The sequence below is a fragment of the Phyllostomus discolor genome, chromosome 6 (assembly GCF_004126475.2).
Source record: "Phyllostomus discolor isolate MPI-MPIP mPhyDis1 chromosome 6, mPhyDis1.pri.v3, whole genome shotgun sequence".
Classification (NCBI taxonomy): Eukaryota; Metazoa; Chordata; class Mammalia; order Chiroptera; family Phyllostomidae; genus Phyllostomus; species Phyllostomus discolor.
This window is the reverse complement of record NC_040908.2, coordinates 90712702-90728659: the sequence shown is the minus strand read 5'-3', so window position 1 is coordinate 90728659 and position 15958 is coordinate 90712702. Positions and strand designations below refer to the sequence as shown.

The following is a 15958-nucleotide window of genomic DNA, read 5'->3' as shown; positions in this document are numbered from 1 at the left end:
AGGTGCTCCAGGTAAAAGGAACAACAGCATGCTCGTAGAACCCTAGAGAAAAGTGAAAACAGCACTTTCAGGGAACTTAAAGTAATTACTAGTATAAGTAAACAGTGATTAAGAGATTAGGTTGTACAATAACCAGGGACTAGGCCACATAAACCATTTTAAACTGCTGTTAAGGTTTTATGCTGAGGAACAGTGAGCCATAAAAGAGACTGGCTTTGTATTACACAAATAGCAAACTTGTTTCAGAGGAGAGAGAGTAAAGAAAAGCAAGGTTAGAAGCAGGAGGCTCTGGCCGGGTAAGTCAGTTGGTTACAGCACTGTCTCAACAGCTAAGGTTGCTAGTTTGATCCCGGTTCAGAGCACACACAAGAATCAAATAATGAAAGCATAATAAGTGGAACAACAAATCAATGTTTCTCTGTCTCAATCTCCTATTTTCCTTTTCTCTCTCTCTTTCCCTTTCCTTCCTTGCCCCCTCCGTCCCCCACTCTATTCCTTTCTCCCTAAAAATCAATAAATTAAAAAAAATGCTTTTAATGATTAGTAGCAGGGATCCAATCAGAAGATGGTAGCAAAAATCAGGAATGGTAACCTAGTCACAAGTCAAGTGCCTCCTGTGTCCCAAGCCCATGTTGGGCACTGGGGCTACAATGAATAAACCAGGCATAATCCTGGCCAGCAAAGAAATTAGGGTCTAGAGAAAGGGGAGAGACAATTAAGTATCAATACATTAAGTGCTATGAAGGTAAAGGATGCTATGGAACAACATACTAAGGTTCCTAACTTGACTTTAGGAGGTCAGAAAATGTGAGAACTAATGACGGCAATTATTAGAATTCATAATGGCAATTAGATGAATGGAAAGAGTTAAATGTTTGTTTCCAATGATATGATCAACTACATTATCAAAAAGAAAAATGATAAGACAAAAAAATGTACATCTTCAAAGGACAAAATTTAAGTTAAAGCTTAACTTAGAAGGATAAGCAAAACCATAGGATTTGATTTCTTTTGTACCAAAAAAAAAATTCTGTCACCTCTACTACAATATCTCATAGTATTTAAAATGAAGGAATTTCTTCCAGTGGTCTTATCTAGACACTCAGAGATGCACATCAGAAACTAAACAGGATAAAAAAGGCTGGCATTACATACTGAGGAGGACAAGTGATGACAGGCTAGACAAATTATGAGACACTATTTAAAAATACACCAACAAAAAACAACCAAGCATATAAATTACTACAAATCAGTAAGTAAAAGAAAGCTGAAGGAAAATAAGCAAAAGAACATAAACAGTTCATAGTATAAGAAATCTGAATGACCAAAAGCAAATAAAAACCTCTCTCCTAGAAATCAGACAAATATATATATAAAAGCAATAAAATACCATTTCTCACCTATCAATGTATACTGAGCAGTATACATTGCTACAATCTCTTTCAAAATATTAGTAAAGGATAGGTACATACCATATAGGAGCAATTTTACTTCTAGATATGCACAGTGGAGAAATTTGCACACGTGCATGAGAAAAATACAGAGTGGGGTAAAAGTAGGTTTACGGTTGTTCATGTGGAAAATGCAATAAATAAATAATAAGAATAAACTCTGTTTGTTTCATGTACTATCAACTGTAAAACCTACTTTTGCCCACCTTGTATATAAGGACCTTCATTTAGCACTATTTGTAATAATGAAAAACAGCAAACAATGTAGATGTTTACAGATTCCCTGAAGGAATAAATATTTACAGTATGTCATAGACAATGAAAGACTATGCAGTGATTGAAAGTTGAAATAGAAATAAAACATATCAACATCAATCAATCTCTACAACGCTCTCAGGGCTTCTAGTCAAAATGGCTCATTAAAGTTCCAATCATCACAACCTCCCCTGCTCAGGACAAACAGAAAAGATATACAAAATACAAAACATACTTCAGTTCAAAAAAAGATACATAGTTCTGTGGCCGAGAACAGAACAGAAATGCAAAGAAGTAATAAGCAGAACTGAAGCCACAGGCCTACTGGACTCTATGTGCAAGCATAAAGTGATAGTCCTTAGTTCAATTTATGTAAGATCAACATTACATATTACAACATTACAAATTAGTTAAGATCAGCATTAGGTGCTCCTGATGAAACAGGAGAATCAAGCCAGTCTTACCACACAAGGCCAAGCACTGGGCTGGGGTGATCTCTTGCTTGTAAAGAAAAGACTGAAAAGTTGGAACACATCTCTTCAATGCTACAGACTCATAATATAGGGTTGCACTACAGGTCTATAGTTTTTATGTATCACAATGTGGGCATAAGAGGCCCAGAGAACCCAGACATAACCTTGAGCACTGGTTTTCAAACTTTTTTGTGACCTTGACCCAAAGAGAGATTATGTGTGTGCCTGCGTGTCTGTCCCCAAAACTGAGGAAACAAAATGTATCTTTATTGCATGAAATACATGCTGATATCTTATACTTTCAAATACTGATTTCAATAAATTAAGTTCATGATCCACATTTCGAAAAAAAATAGCACAGAAAACAAAAGAAATGATATCCTCAAAATCAAGAAGAAACATAAAGCAACATGCTTCATACCAAGCTTTTGTTAAGGGCCATCATTTTAGATTTGTCTCCATTATTTTCACTTTGTCTCCACTCCCGTTATAAGAATTAACATTTGGTTCTAAGGCTAGGGCCATTTTTTTCTCAAACCAAGTATTCATCATGTGTTAAGAATATGATGACATGCAAGGACCAACACACTCAAGCTGATGTGCAGATATTTGAAAACTGTCTAGTCTCAGTCACTAGTCTCATTGGTTCACTTCTGCATACAACAATTGGAATTCTTACTGAAGCAAAAATCAAAAATTACAAATTATGAACTTCGGAACTAAATCCAGGTAGCAACAAGGTAAAATCATGGGGTAAATAATAATAAATCTTCTACAATTTCAAGTGTACAAAATATTTTAAAAGCACCACTATATGCAGAGTTCTATACTAGCTGCTATGGAAGACACAAATATAAACAAAATGGTTTCTCAAAAGTTTATAATCTCATAAGGGAATTACAATCTCGTAATAGGATTAAAACTGTTAAATTACAGTACTTTACAGAAAACTGTAAATACTATATAGGAAAGGAAAAAATAAAGTGCTATCTAAACAAAAAGGAAGAAATTTATTTCGGTCAAAGGAAACAGGAAGAATTTCATAGTATATATCAAGTCGGGCCTGGAAGGATAAAGAGGATGCAGACATAGAAAGCAATTCGCTCAGAAAAAAACAGATGAACAAAAATTCAGAGACAGAAATTTGCAGAGAAATATGAAGGAAAGTAATTAACCTGGTTTGGTTGAGGTACAAATTACCTAAAAGAAAGAGGCCAATCTAACGTGTATGGACTCTGGCTGCAGGTAGCTTTTAGGGGAGCCTTTAAAGTAAAACAATAAATGCTGCACTTTTTTTCCCAATCCAGGCCCTGAAAAAGTTTTTTAAAAAATACAATAAGAAACATGGAAGCTAAAAAACAAATTACTTTTATGGGTGATGAAGCCTTAATTGGAAAAGAATTTTTCTTTCAGTTAAAGTCAAATGGGCCTGTTCACTGACCCCAACAATGAGGCAGACTTTCCCAGGTACACATACACTGAACCAACCCCACCACACCTCATTCCCCACATGGTCTCTGCAGACAGCATGTTCCACAAGCAAGAAGGGCAGAACTAAGCAAAGCACACCTCATTTATTCTCTCCAAATTAAAAATAGATAATCCTCCATATCCTCCAGAACAGTATGAGAAGAGGATGGAATGAAATACCAGTAGTGGAACTTCTTCCACCAGAGAAGAAACATCAGAAATGGCAACGACACATTCTCTATAACTTGAATAACTGAAGACATGTATACAGAACACCATGATCGAACTGCACTTCTCCAAACAACCTGACATCAGTTGTAGGGTGCTGGAAAACAAAGACATGACTGTAATTGCCTAGGTGTGAGTAAATTAGGGCTTGAACCATAACATTTAACCTTAAATGGTTCTGTTTCCAGGAACTGTCCTCAGTTCATTACACATGATTATAGCTCCAGTAGAGATGAGATAAGTAAGGCTCAGAGAGGGAAGACAAACATCTAAGAAGTGGCATTCAAACTAGAGCTGTAGCAACAGGAATGAAAAAGATACAGATGCAAAAGGCAAAAACCACATAGCAAATGAGTAAATTATTAGATGCTGATTTAATTAAATCAGAAGTTCATATAAGAATTTGTAAGAAAAGATACGTTAATTTAGAAAGCCTGAAATTCAAAGCTGGGAAGTTGCTATGATAATCACAGAAGTATCATATACTTAGGAAGCAAAAGCAGTTTTATTATAAGTATTTCTAAAAAAACTAATCACTATTTCAATCTATTAAAGATATTCATTTAAGCAATCACTATGTTCTATTGTTTGATACGGAAAACAGGCTTGAATACAATAAAACAAAAGACCCCGAGTCAACGAGGACTAACAAAGCAGACTGCCAATGCCCACACACAGCAGAGCATTATTTAGGAGCAGGCATGTAATGGCAACAGGTGAAACCAACTACAGACAGCTCCCCTTTCTTGCTCCACTCCCACTGATGACCCTTCTGTTGCACTTTTTGTTTCCCTTATAGCACAATGGGTCTCAGCTCCTTCAGGTCTAACTCAGAGACAAAGACATTTTACAGAACTTGTCGAGATATTCCAAAACCCCTAGCTTCCGATGTTTCATATGGAGAGCTGCTTAATTATAAGCCAATACTATTAACCACATCTACATTTTCAGAATTAAAATTAAACTGCAGGAAATAAAAACAGAAACAACATTGATCACATGACTCTTATGATCCCTCTTTCATGTTTTTCCGTTTTTAGTACCTCTATGCTTCACCCAAGGTAAATTCTTAAAGACTCTTCTTTATCACTAATTCTCTCGAACTGGATTCAATCTGTTATTCAACGATCTACTTTCTAATTCAAGTGTAATAATTTTCATTTCTTTAAGTTCTTACTTGCTCTTTCTCAAATCTGCCTTCTAAGTAATGTTTTATTCATATTTTCTATACCTGCTACTGTACAAAACTATTCAATAGTCTAACAGATCAAGATTTTACGGGTCTGATTCTGCTGTTCATTGTTTCAGATGGCTCTTATTCATGGACCACCCTGGTATTTTCAAGTACTCTACAACTTCAGATGATGAGCATGCATTCCACAGAACTTATTCCTGGGGAACTTATGCTGTGTAAGTTGACAGCATGGCCCTCCAGAAAGGACTGGTTATAGCTGCCAAGCACTCCAGGCACTACAGACTGAAGAATACTTTCAAATACTTTCAAATACTTTCCTTAAAGATTTCCAAACCACACAGGCAGCACAGTTCAAGCCCTTGTAAATCCAGGCCATAAACCAAACCCAATTAACTATATATGCCCTTGATTAATAAATCAGGTATATTTTTAAACAGACTTCCTACAGGAAACTTAAAAGAAGTTATTTCATAGTTGTTCCTACTGATTTTTATTAAATACCACAAACAAATAATATCTTACAAGATATCTTACAATATCTTGCATGTGTATAAATGTCTTATCCGTTCACTAAGGCAAATTAGAAAGTTAAACTAGTTTCAATATCTTACCTGTTCAAGTGCTTGGGCTTTCTCTTGCTCTATTTTCTTTACAGTTTCCTTTTCAGCTCTGAGTGATGAGGGCGACACCGTTTTAACAGACATAAAATCAACAGTCATCCATTCATCCCTCTGTTAAAAAAAAAGTCATTTTGATCTAAAATCAAACTTAACACTAAGCACTTAATAATAAGAGGCACTCAAACCTACGTTTAATCCTACATGACTATCTAACTTGAAACAAGTTTCTTAGTTTCAGTCTTATTTTCTCCCCTATAAAATGAAATAAAATCCCTACTTTACAGGGCTGCTTTCAGGGGTAACAAGAAAAGAGGTTTAATACATCCAGACTAGAGCCTGACACTCAACAGCCACTCAAACATTAGTTCCTTTTCAGCCTTCTTTCTTCCCTGTGGCTAACAGTGTATAAATACCATTATTCCTCAGGCATATGAACTGTAATCCAAAATCTGGGAACCATCAAACTATAATCTTGCTACAAAAATTATGACATGAGGAGAAGAAAAACAAAAACTGTGACTGAACTCTACACACTGTAGAAAGGGCATATAAAAGTAACAGTAAAGGGTTCCAGTATACACGGAGAAAGTCTCATTTCTCCATCAAGAGCCAGAGGGAGGAACTCTTCCAGAGGGACCATAATAGAGATAAGCACTTACTTTCTCACGGAAGGAGAAGAGGAGTATAAAGGCTCAGTAAATAGCATTACTGCCAATATTATTCACAAAGTATATTGTTTTCAAAATCTAGTTTTTCCACATAAGAAATTAAAATCGTCTCCATTAAATATTCATCTATTCTTATAAACTCACACTTCTTTGTTTAAAATCAGGTGGCTTACCTGAATACCTTGGTTGTTATCTTCTTTTTCTGACTTTTCACTTTTCAGTTTCCAGGCTTTTTCCTTGCCAGGAGTCTGGGATGGAACAGCCTCAACCCATTCATCTTCAGAGCTCTAAGAATTTTTAGCATATAAGTCAATTCTCAAATTTATATACTTTCATATAAAAATTTTGTGCTGTTGTTAAATAGCAGAAAATCAGCTTCCTAGAGAAAATTCATACACTATACTTTCCCTTTAAAAAATTACACTGAAAAATTTGAAGAAAAAACATGTAAACTATTTCTTTAGGAATAAACTTACAAAGCCCCAATTAAAGTATTTCTGGTTTTAGTGGCTTATTATCAAGCCAAGGGAAAGCAAAACACAAAGATCAGAACTGCTGGATAAAGAACTCACTTCACCACAGAGCTATAGATCTACCAACATCAAGTAGTACTGACACCTTTGCTTAACTAGAACAAAGGAAACAATACCCAACTAAATGAGCTTGCCTCAAAGTTTCAAATATAAGATTCCTCTAGATCTAAAAATGCAGAGATCTCAGTTAACATCTAGGCTGGAAAAGCACTTACTATGTTTAAATAATAGATTATTCAATCAATGAAGTGGTATTTAGCAGTATCCCCTATGTGCTAAACAGTATGCCAGGTTTGGGGTTTTGTTTTCAACAGATATATCAATCACCTCTCCCACATTAAGTATCATAATCAATATTTTCACATATTACTATCACGCTGACTCCTTAAAAAACCCGACATGAAATATAATTTGGTTTTACAGATAAGAAGAGCTCCCCAAAATAAGTTACTTGCCCAGGTCACACGGTATCCAATTAGAAGAAAACTCATAAAAGCATTTATAACTTTAATTCCCGCTATTCTTGAAGCCCAACTGCATTCCTAGATGTCCTATGAGACTCTGTAGTCCAAATAAATCGTACAAGCCAGTTTATGATTGGTTTCTGTTATCTGCACCTGAGTGCCAACTAATACATAATCCCCTCCTCTCCATTCTTAAAAAGCAGCAACCCTAGATCAAATCTTATGTCTCACCCAGACAACTGGAAGAACCAAATTAGCCTCCTGTTCTCCAGTCTTTCCTGCTCCCCTCCGTTCTCCAACCCCCACCCTAAATACATTTAGAATAACAGAAGGGCATGTCTGACCACAGTGCTCCTCTTCTGTGGCTCCCTGTCACAAAGGCTGCCAGTTGCTCCTCTTCTTTCCTACCAATAGAACCCAATTTTATTTGGAGACATAATGTGCCTCCCTTGCTGGCAAGTGAAGGCTATAATAAAGTGTCCAATGAGATGAAAATGAAAGTATTGTGTGGGACTTTCTGGAAGTTAAGAAAGAGATGATATCCTCTTTCCTATTATCCAGACTAACAGACAATGTTATAAAGGCGATGGAGGAGCAAGACAGTAGATGTCTATCCTAGAAGACCACACTAGCCCTAGAATACCCAACTGGTTTCTTTCTTATGAAAGAAATACTATTTGTTTAACCAATGATAATTCAGAGATTTTCTCATAAATGCAACTGAACCTAAATAAATGGTATCCCTACAGAATAAAGCCACCTCTTCATTTACAAGGTTCTATCAACTCTTACAGTTTCATTTCCATTCACTCCCCTCTTGTTTTATAATCTAACGCTATTAAATTGCTTATAATAATATCTAGATACATGCATCACACACACTCATATACCATGTTATTTGGTTTGCAGGCCTGCACTCCAAACCAGCCTCACACCATGTTATTTCATATTCCCATGCCTTCGTTCTTACATTTCCTCTGGCATGAAACGACACACACCCCTTTAAATGCCAGGCTAATTCTTATTCATCCTTCAAGTCTCAACTCAAGCAGCATCATTTCCTCAATAAATGCCCTCTCCCCATGCTGACCTCATTCTCTTGCCGATTTTAGTTTCAATCCTCCATTTTACCTTTAAACCTCATAAACCATCAATATGCCCCCTGACCTATCACGACTCCCAGACTCTCCTTCTCCTGTGTAGCCATCATAATTAACCTCTAAGCCTAATAGTCAAAACCTAGAATATGGAACCAAGACAGAAAGTACTTCAAGTTAAAAATCAGTCAAAAATACTTGAGGACTTCTGCTTCTTTACATGACAAAATAAGTGCTATCAGACTAAATATATAGAAATAGAAATGAAAATAGAAAATGTATGAAATCATTGTTTTAGACATTATGTCTTAGTGCAGGTCTATGATTCTGAGAAAAAGGAAACGAATGAAATAAACACCACAATCTCCACTGCCTTCTGCCTAGTGGCAATTTCCAGACCATGGCACAAGAGGAATAACTCAAGTCAAATATGACAACCTCACTGAGCCAAGGAAACAGAATTTTAACTTCATGAAGGCTGAGACAGTACCCATGAAAAGGGAGCTATACAGAGCAAGAGCCCAGGAACCCACATAGGAGACCCCGCCCCCTCCAGGCTTTAACTGACTACCAGACTGAACATGCTTAGGACAAAGTCCACAAAGCCCCACAAAGAATAACTACCATTCAAGCAACAATTACCAGAGAGCTATAAGCAGAACAATTCCCAGAGCTCACAAAGTGCCAGAAGATATTCTAGTTCCTACCAACCAGAAGAGAAATTTTAAATGCCTAAAACAATCAGCAGAAAACCCACAAGGGCCATCCATGCCTTAGCATGTGATGCTAGTAAGGCTAAATCAGCTCTAGAGTTAAGACTACTCTAGATACACACTAAGGAAACTTAAACACCAGCTTTCCCAAGGATTAAACTAATCCACAAGTAATGAATTCTAGGCCAAAGAAAACTCAACACTCAAAGGAAATTAACAAAATCCAGCAGTTACGATATAACTTTCACAAGGTTCAGTATCACTAGCAAACTAGTGTTTACTAGACATTCAAGGCAGAAAAATGTGATCTAAAAGCAAGAAAAAGCAATTAATTGAAAAAGAACAACAAAAAAAAGAGAGATAATGGCATGTTAAACTAGGACTTTGACACAGCTATTATAAATATGCTCAAGGAAAGAAAAACATGAACATAATAATGAAACAATCTGAAGATATAAAAAGACACAACTAAAATGTCTAATGATGAAAAATACCAAAAATGGAAACATCACTGAATGGGGTAACAGCAAACTAGATGCTACAAAAGAAAAGGACAGTGAACCTGAAGCTAAAGACACATCCATCCAAACTGAAACACAGAAAGAAAACGAACAGAGGCTCAGTGGCCTGTGGGACAGTATTGAAGAGACTAGCAAAATAAAGAGACAGAAAAAATATTTCACAAAACAATTGCCAGAAAGTTTTTAATTTAATGGAAACTATAAACTCATAAATTAAAAAAGCACAACGAACGAAAGGCAGAGAAATACAAAGAAAACAGTATCCAGACACATCATAACTGATTTGCTTTAAAAGAAGAAAAGAAAGATGGTGAAGAAAAAAAACTTTAAAAGTATTCAGAGCAAAAAATTATACAGGGAGGAAAAGGGATGAAAATGTCCACAGAATTCTCATTAAGAATAATGCTGCTGCCCTGGCTAGCGTAGCTCAGTGGACTAAGCTCAGGAAGGATTGTGAATCAAAGGGTCACACGTTGGATTCCCAGTCAGGGCACATGCCTGGGTTGGGGGCCAGGTCCCCCAGTAGTGGGTGCGCAAGAGCAATCACACATTGTTGTTTTTCTCCCTCTCTTTCCCCCACCCTCCCCCCTGCACAACCTTGAGATGTGCAAAGATTAGGATTCCAAAAGCAATTAACTGAGAAAAAATGAGAAAAGAAAGTAATTGACACATTGGACTTCACAATAGAAAACACAGAATGACAAACAAAGACTTAAAATGATGCTTTACTATCATCATTAATCTTCAGGGATGACTTCACATGAAACTTACTACACACAGTGGGATGGACAAAAGTACAGAAACTGATAATACCAAGTGTTGGTAAGAATTCAGAATAACAGGAACCCTCATCTCACACACTGCTGATAAGAATGTAAAATAGTCCTACCACTTTTAAAAACAATGACATTTTCCCAAGAGAAATAAAAACATGTATCCAAAAAGACTTGTACACAAACATTCAGAGTAACTTTATTGATAAAAGCCCCAAGCTAAAACACAACCCAAATGATTTTCACCAGGTAAACTGATAAACAAATTGAGGTATATTCATACACTAAAATATAGAAAAAGTAAGGAACTGCTGATAACATCCAACTACATACATGAGTGCAAAATATTATACTGAGCCAAAGAAGCCCAACACAAAAAAGATCACATTATATGAATAATTTATATGAAATTCTAGAACAAGGAAAACTAATCTATTGTGTCATAAAGCAGATATATGGTTGACCATTCCCAGAGTGGGAGAAAAGGGAGAATCTTAATAGACAGGGTTAAACAGGTGTAGTTACCAAATAGTACACTTTAAATAAGCATCTTATTATACGTAAATTATACCTCAGTAAAGCTGGCAGTAAAAAAAATAGAGACCTTGATAAAGTAAAGATATACTTTACAACCTCACATGGATCCTCGGCAATTCATTGCTTCTCTTTTATTGCTGAAGCAAACTTGTTTCAAATTTACATTATTTCCCCAACCTTCCATCCTACTTCCACTCCCAAATTATCTACTCAGATGAGTCTATCTTCTCCACAAAACAGAGACCGGCAGAACACAGTCGATAATCTGCTCCCCTTCCCCCCCATACCTCCTCACTCATCTGATTTGTGCACACCTCTACAACTTCCCTCCTAGCTCAGAAGATGCTGCTACTCCTGACCAAAGCTTTTTCCTTGGGGCCTTGCTAATCCACAGCTGTCATTCTCTTCATTATTTATCCTTCTTTCCATAAAAATATTTTCTCAAAAAGACCCCCCAAATACACATACTCCTCTAACTATCCTTCCATCTTTCCTTCCCTTCACTGTCAATATAGGCTTCTCTTTCCTTCCTAAATTCACTTCAGTATGAGGTGAGTACTGAGCATGCATTCAAACTATTCTCTCTAAAAAAGTATATGTTATACAACTTAATAGGTATACATAAATGTACGTATCGTATGTTGCAACAAAAAAACTTGCATATATTTCCAGAAAAGAACAAAGAACAGGATAATGTGTCTCTAATACAGGGAAATGTCCCTAACTAAATGACATAATGTTTAGTCAGCCTGCCAGATCTAGCCCTAGGGGATGGGAGTTCTTAACCTGTGATCCCACATAAACTCAAGGGAGTTTTGTAAACCCCACTGAAATAAATAACTTTGTATATTAATTTCTTTTTGAAGAAAGGATCACTTACTTTTATCAATTTCTCCACGCAGTCCACAGCCCAAACCCACAAATGTGAAGAGAGAGTCTTCATGTTCTTTTCACTTTAGGATTTTGGAACTGTATTTGCCCTGAGTTATACTCCAAAAACATTTTTTTCTATATAATTTAAATGTTCCTACCATTACAAAATATGCTGGCTACTTGACAAAACAATACAGCTGTACTTCTCACTATGAATTTATACACAGCATTCTCATAAGATAGGCTTTCATGAGCCAATTATCATCTCAGGGTTTTCTGCCAGAACTTTACTTTCTGAAACTACAAGAGAGCCAGACTTTGGAATATGGTGATTCACCTGAAAGCAAAGCCTCTCAAAATCATACCTAAGAGACCAACTATCCATAACATCTTTGGCTCATTGCTCTGTAAGCACAGTATACCTCTTTCTTCCTAGAAACAAGTTCGAAGGGTTGGCCTGCCTTCCTTTCCTTTGTAAATCTGCTCATTCCAGAACCAGCTTGACACAGAGCAGACCGAGCATTCTCTTTCTTTTGGCCCCAAAGATAAATATATAAACATATTCTATTTTCAATACTTAACTGTTAATTTCTATGAAAAAGCAAATAGGGGTAACACACTTTCAAATGTCTTGGAATGTCTTTCCTTTATTTGTATAGCACTACCCTTCCCTGCTTCTCTTAACTTTCCATACACCTCTACTTAACATCTTTATTGGCTCCTCATTGTTAGTGTTCTTTCTTTTCACTTTCCCTTGACAATTCATTTATTCTAATGGCTTCAATAAGCAATGGCTCCCAAACCGCCTCTCCATCTTCTTACCTCTCTCTTTAACCTAAGATCCTTATTTCTAATATTCCCTGAACATTTCCCAAGTAGATGTCTACCAGACATTTTCATATTCCAACTAGTAATATTTTTTAAGTTCTCATATCTATTAAGTCCTCATACATTATTCTTGAAACTAAATTTTGTCAAGTAGATGCTTTGGTTAGTTTTAGTACATACTTACTGATGAACTATCAGTTGACTCATTGTTTTTTTCATACTTCTGTTTCTTGCTCCTTTTTTTTTTCTCTTTCTTTGCTTTTTTTGAATGCTTGTCTTTTTTCTTCTTTTTCTTCACAGAGTGTTCCTATAAATAATCATTTTGAAGAAAAAAGGACTTAAAGTTTAACTTACTTTAATAGAAGTATTTCAAGGAAAAAAATCTACATTCCAAAAAACTTTAAGTTTCTCAGGAAATGAAATAAGAAACATGCTACATGAATAAGATCTTCTAAGAAACCTTAGCACACTTCTAAAATATATGCACTACTAATAAATCATAGAGCTGAGATATCTTATCAGAAAATATGAGGGAAGTTTTAATTTATTTGTAAATTCATTTGACAGACATATATAATCAAATAAACACATATATACACTAACATATGTATATATGTATATATCCTTCTATGGCCCCAAAAGAATTTATAGATTATTAGGCCATTTAAAATACAAGATAGGATAAATTAAAATTATGAAAAAAGAAAACAAGAATTAAGACAAAAAACATGAAATTAAATTTAAAATGCATAAGCTTGTACAAATGGTTCAGAAATTTGAAGCTAAACTTTCTATCAGCCAATTCAAGAAACAAAATCTGTCCAATGTCATAATGTCCAAAATATGAAAATATATTATTCTTGCCAGAGATAAAACTATTCTGTAATGCCCAGTATGTAATATTCATTCTGTAACTTTGGAAAATAGTCTATAAAGTAGCTCCTCCAATATTAACTTAAGTACAAAAAAGACATGACTTAAGTCAAGTAAACCTGTTAGTTCTCACCTGTGAGAACTGCTCAATCCGCTCATTCACATCAGGTAGCATCCATGTATCCTCACCCCGAAGTCGTTTAAGTTCTTTATGCCTTTCTTCCTTTTCAAAATTGGCTTTGGCCTAAAATGTTGGGGGGAAAAATTAACACTGATCCAACTGCTTTTCACAAAAAAGTAAAACAAATTCTCTCACTTTCATATATGTTCTCATAAATCAATTTTCCCTTGACAGGAATTCATTCTACCAAAGAGTCTGGGAACATTTCAGGAGAAAAAAAGAAAAGGAAAAGAAAAACCCTCTCCTTCCACATTACCGATCACATTACCAATCTCTAGTGAATTGAGCCACCAATAAAGGACACAATCCTGGGGCCTATTGTAGGCTTTCTCCTTTTCTTAAGCTCCCAACTTAAAGTCTGACTTTAATCTCTTGCCCCTTCACCATCCCAGTGCTGCTGCCTGACACTTCTGTAATTGATAAGTTACTGACCTCCATACCTTCAATCTGCAATGCCCATAACCCTCTACCCACACCCCAAAAACGCCTCAGGAAGAATCATCTTTATAAATACAAATGATCATATTGCTAGTTTTTATTCATGCTTCAACAATAAAGTCAAATAAAGTAAGTTCTTCCTAGGAGGTTGTTCATGCCTCTTCCTTCTCTCCCCAAACTCCAAAATTGGATTTGGGCTTCTCAAACTCTATGCATATCTCTATTGTAATATTTATCACAGCTTATAAACCCTACTCTCTCCCAAAACTGCCTGAAGTACTAAAGAGACAAGAATGAAAAATATTTTATTGTACACATATGTCATATATGCTCAAATCAAAGAATACTGACCTTTCACCTGTCAAAGATTAATCACCGACTCTTTCCCTTTAAAATCTAGCTGTATCATTATGCCTTCTCCTTCCTGTCTCCTCTACTGGCTCCTTCTCATCTGCATTTAAACCTGTTTAAAATCTTCCATTTTCAAACAAATAAAAACAAAGACCCTCACAAAGTCTATGATACTCTCCCTTTCCTTTCCCTCTTCATTGCCACATTTCATACATCTTTTCTGATAATTCAATACAATTTACTTCCTTCGTTCTTCGTAAGGTACCTCTCTGCATCTCAGTCTTAATGAGAAATACAATGGTTCTCAACCTTTTTCCGAGGGGTAAGTTCTTGTGGTCTCTTGTGTCAACCCTTGTTTGCATCAGTAGGGATGTATAATGAGCCAGGAATTGATACCAATAGTAGGACAGAAGAATGAAAAGGTCAAACACAATTTACTCCAATGCGTCTCACATATGTTCCTGAAAATCAAAGTTTTCATTTCACACACAGCGAGACAGGGCTGGGGCTGTGAAATACTCTGGGGAAACTCGTTTTTAGTGGCCAAGTCCCTCGAAAGTGCGCAGCCTGTGGGACAGCAATATTAGGGACGAGTTGTGTGAACAAGAAATGGAGGACAAAAACAGGGCTTCCTGAAAAGAAAACGAGTAACTGGAGCCTGCCGGAGCATCTAGGAGGAGGGAGATACCCAGGAGTTCACACGCATCCCAAAGACAGATCCACTTCTAACCTACATGAGGTGACACTGAGGTAGAGGGAGAAGAGAGAAGTTAGGGAGAAAAGCCAGAGGCCCAGCTCCAAGAAAACTTCCATTCCCACAATTCTACGTGGTTCCAAAAGCGCCAAAACGGAGGTACCTGGCGCAAAACCTCGGCCCTGGCGATCCGTGTCTGCTCCTTACGCTCTTCGATACTTCTCTCACTTTCAAAACGACCACTGGCAGCCGCCATAGTTGCTGCCGTCGTAAAGTTAAGAAGCCGTCACGAAATCTTAGTTTACGACTGTCGTAATTAATAAACAAACAGGACTTCCGACTTGGGAGAGAATGGGGCTGTTCCACCAAGGGAGCATGCGCGAATCTGACTGGCGCTTACGGTTCCTTTGATTTCTCCAACACCCGGGTTTGGACAGGGCTTGAAGACTGAACTGAGAGGGTCCCTTCTTTCGAGTGCTGAGGTTCCCCTGAGCAGGATTAATGTCACTGTATTAATTAAGCTCTTTAATTAATACCAACAGTGTTGGTATTCTTGATACCAACAATATTCTCACGTATTTCCTCTTAAAATCACCGTAGTATGTTAGAAGCTTATAGAGTTTAAGCCTGTACATCTCAAGACTTTTCCACCGAAGTGCCCTTCTCGCCAATGTTCCCCAGGCTGGAGGAATGGGCTGCAAGAAGACTGGCCTGAAAGGTAG

At 36.6% G+C, this 15958-nt stretch overlaps 1 protein-coding gene across 2 annotated transcripts in view; it reads right to left on the bottom strand.

Moving 5' to 3' along the window:
- CWF19L2 (CWF19 like cell cycle control factor 2) overlaps positions 1–15544 on the bottom strand; it is a 99333-nt gene extending 83789 nt beyond the window's left edge. For both annotated transcript variants that reach the window (XM_028516714.2, XM_028516715.2), the window contains exons 1-5: positions 15400–15544; positions 13706–13816; positions 12884–13006; positions 6534–6647; positions 5684–5803 (exon numbers count right to left, since the gene is read on the bottom strand). In XM_028516714.2, coding sequence (XP_028372515.1) covers positions 5684–5803; positions 6534–6647; positions 12884–13006; positions 13706–13816; positions 15400–15492 — 561 coding nt within the window. In that variant the 5' untranslated portion in view covers positions 15493–15544. The remainder of the gene's footprint in view (positions 1–5683; positions 5804–6533; positions 6648–12883; positions 13007–13705; positions 13817–15399) is intronic.
- Positions 15545–15958: the final 414 nt, after the last annotated feature.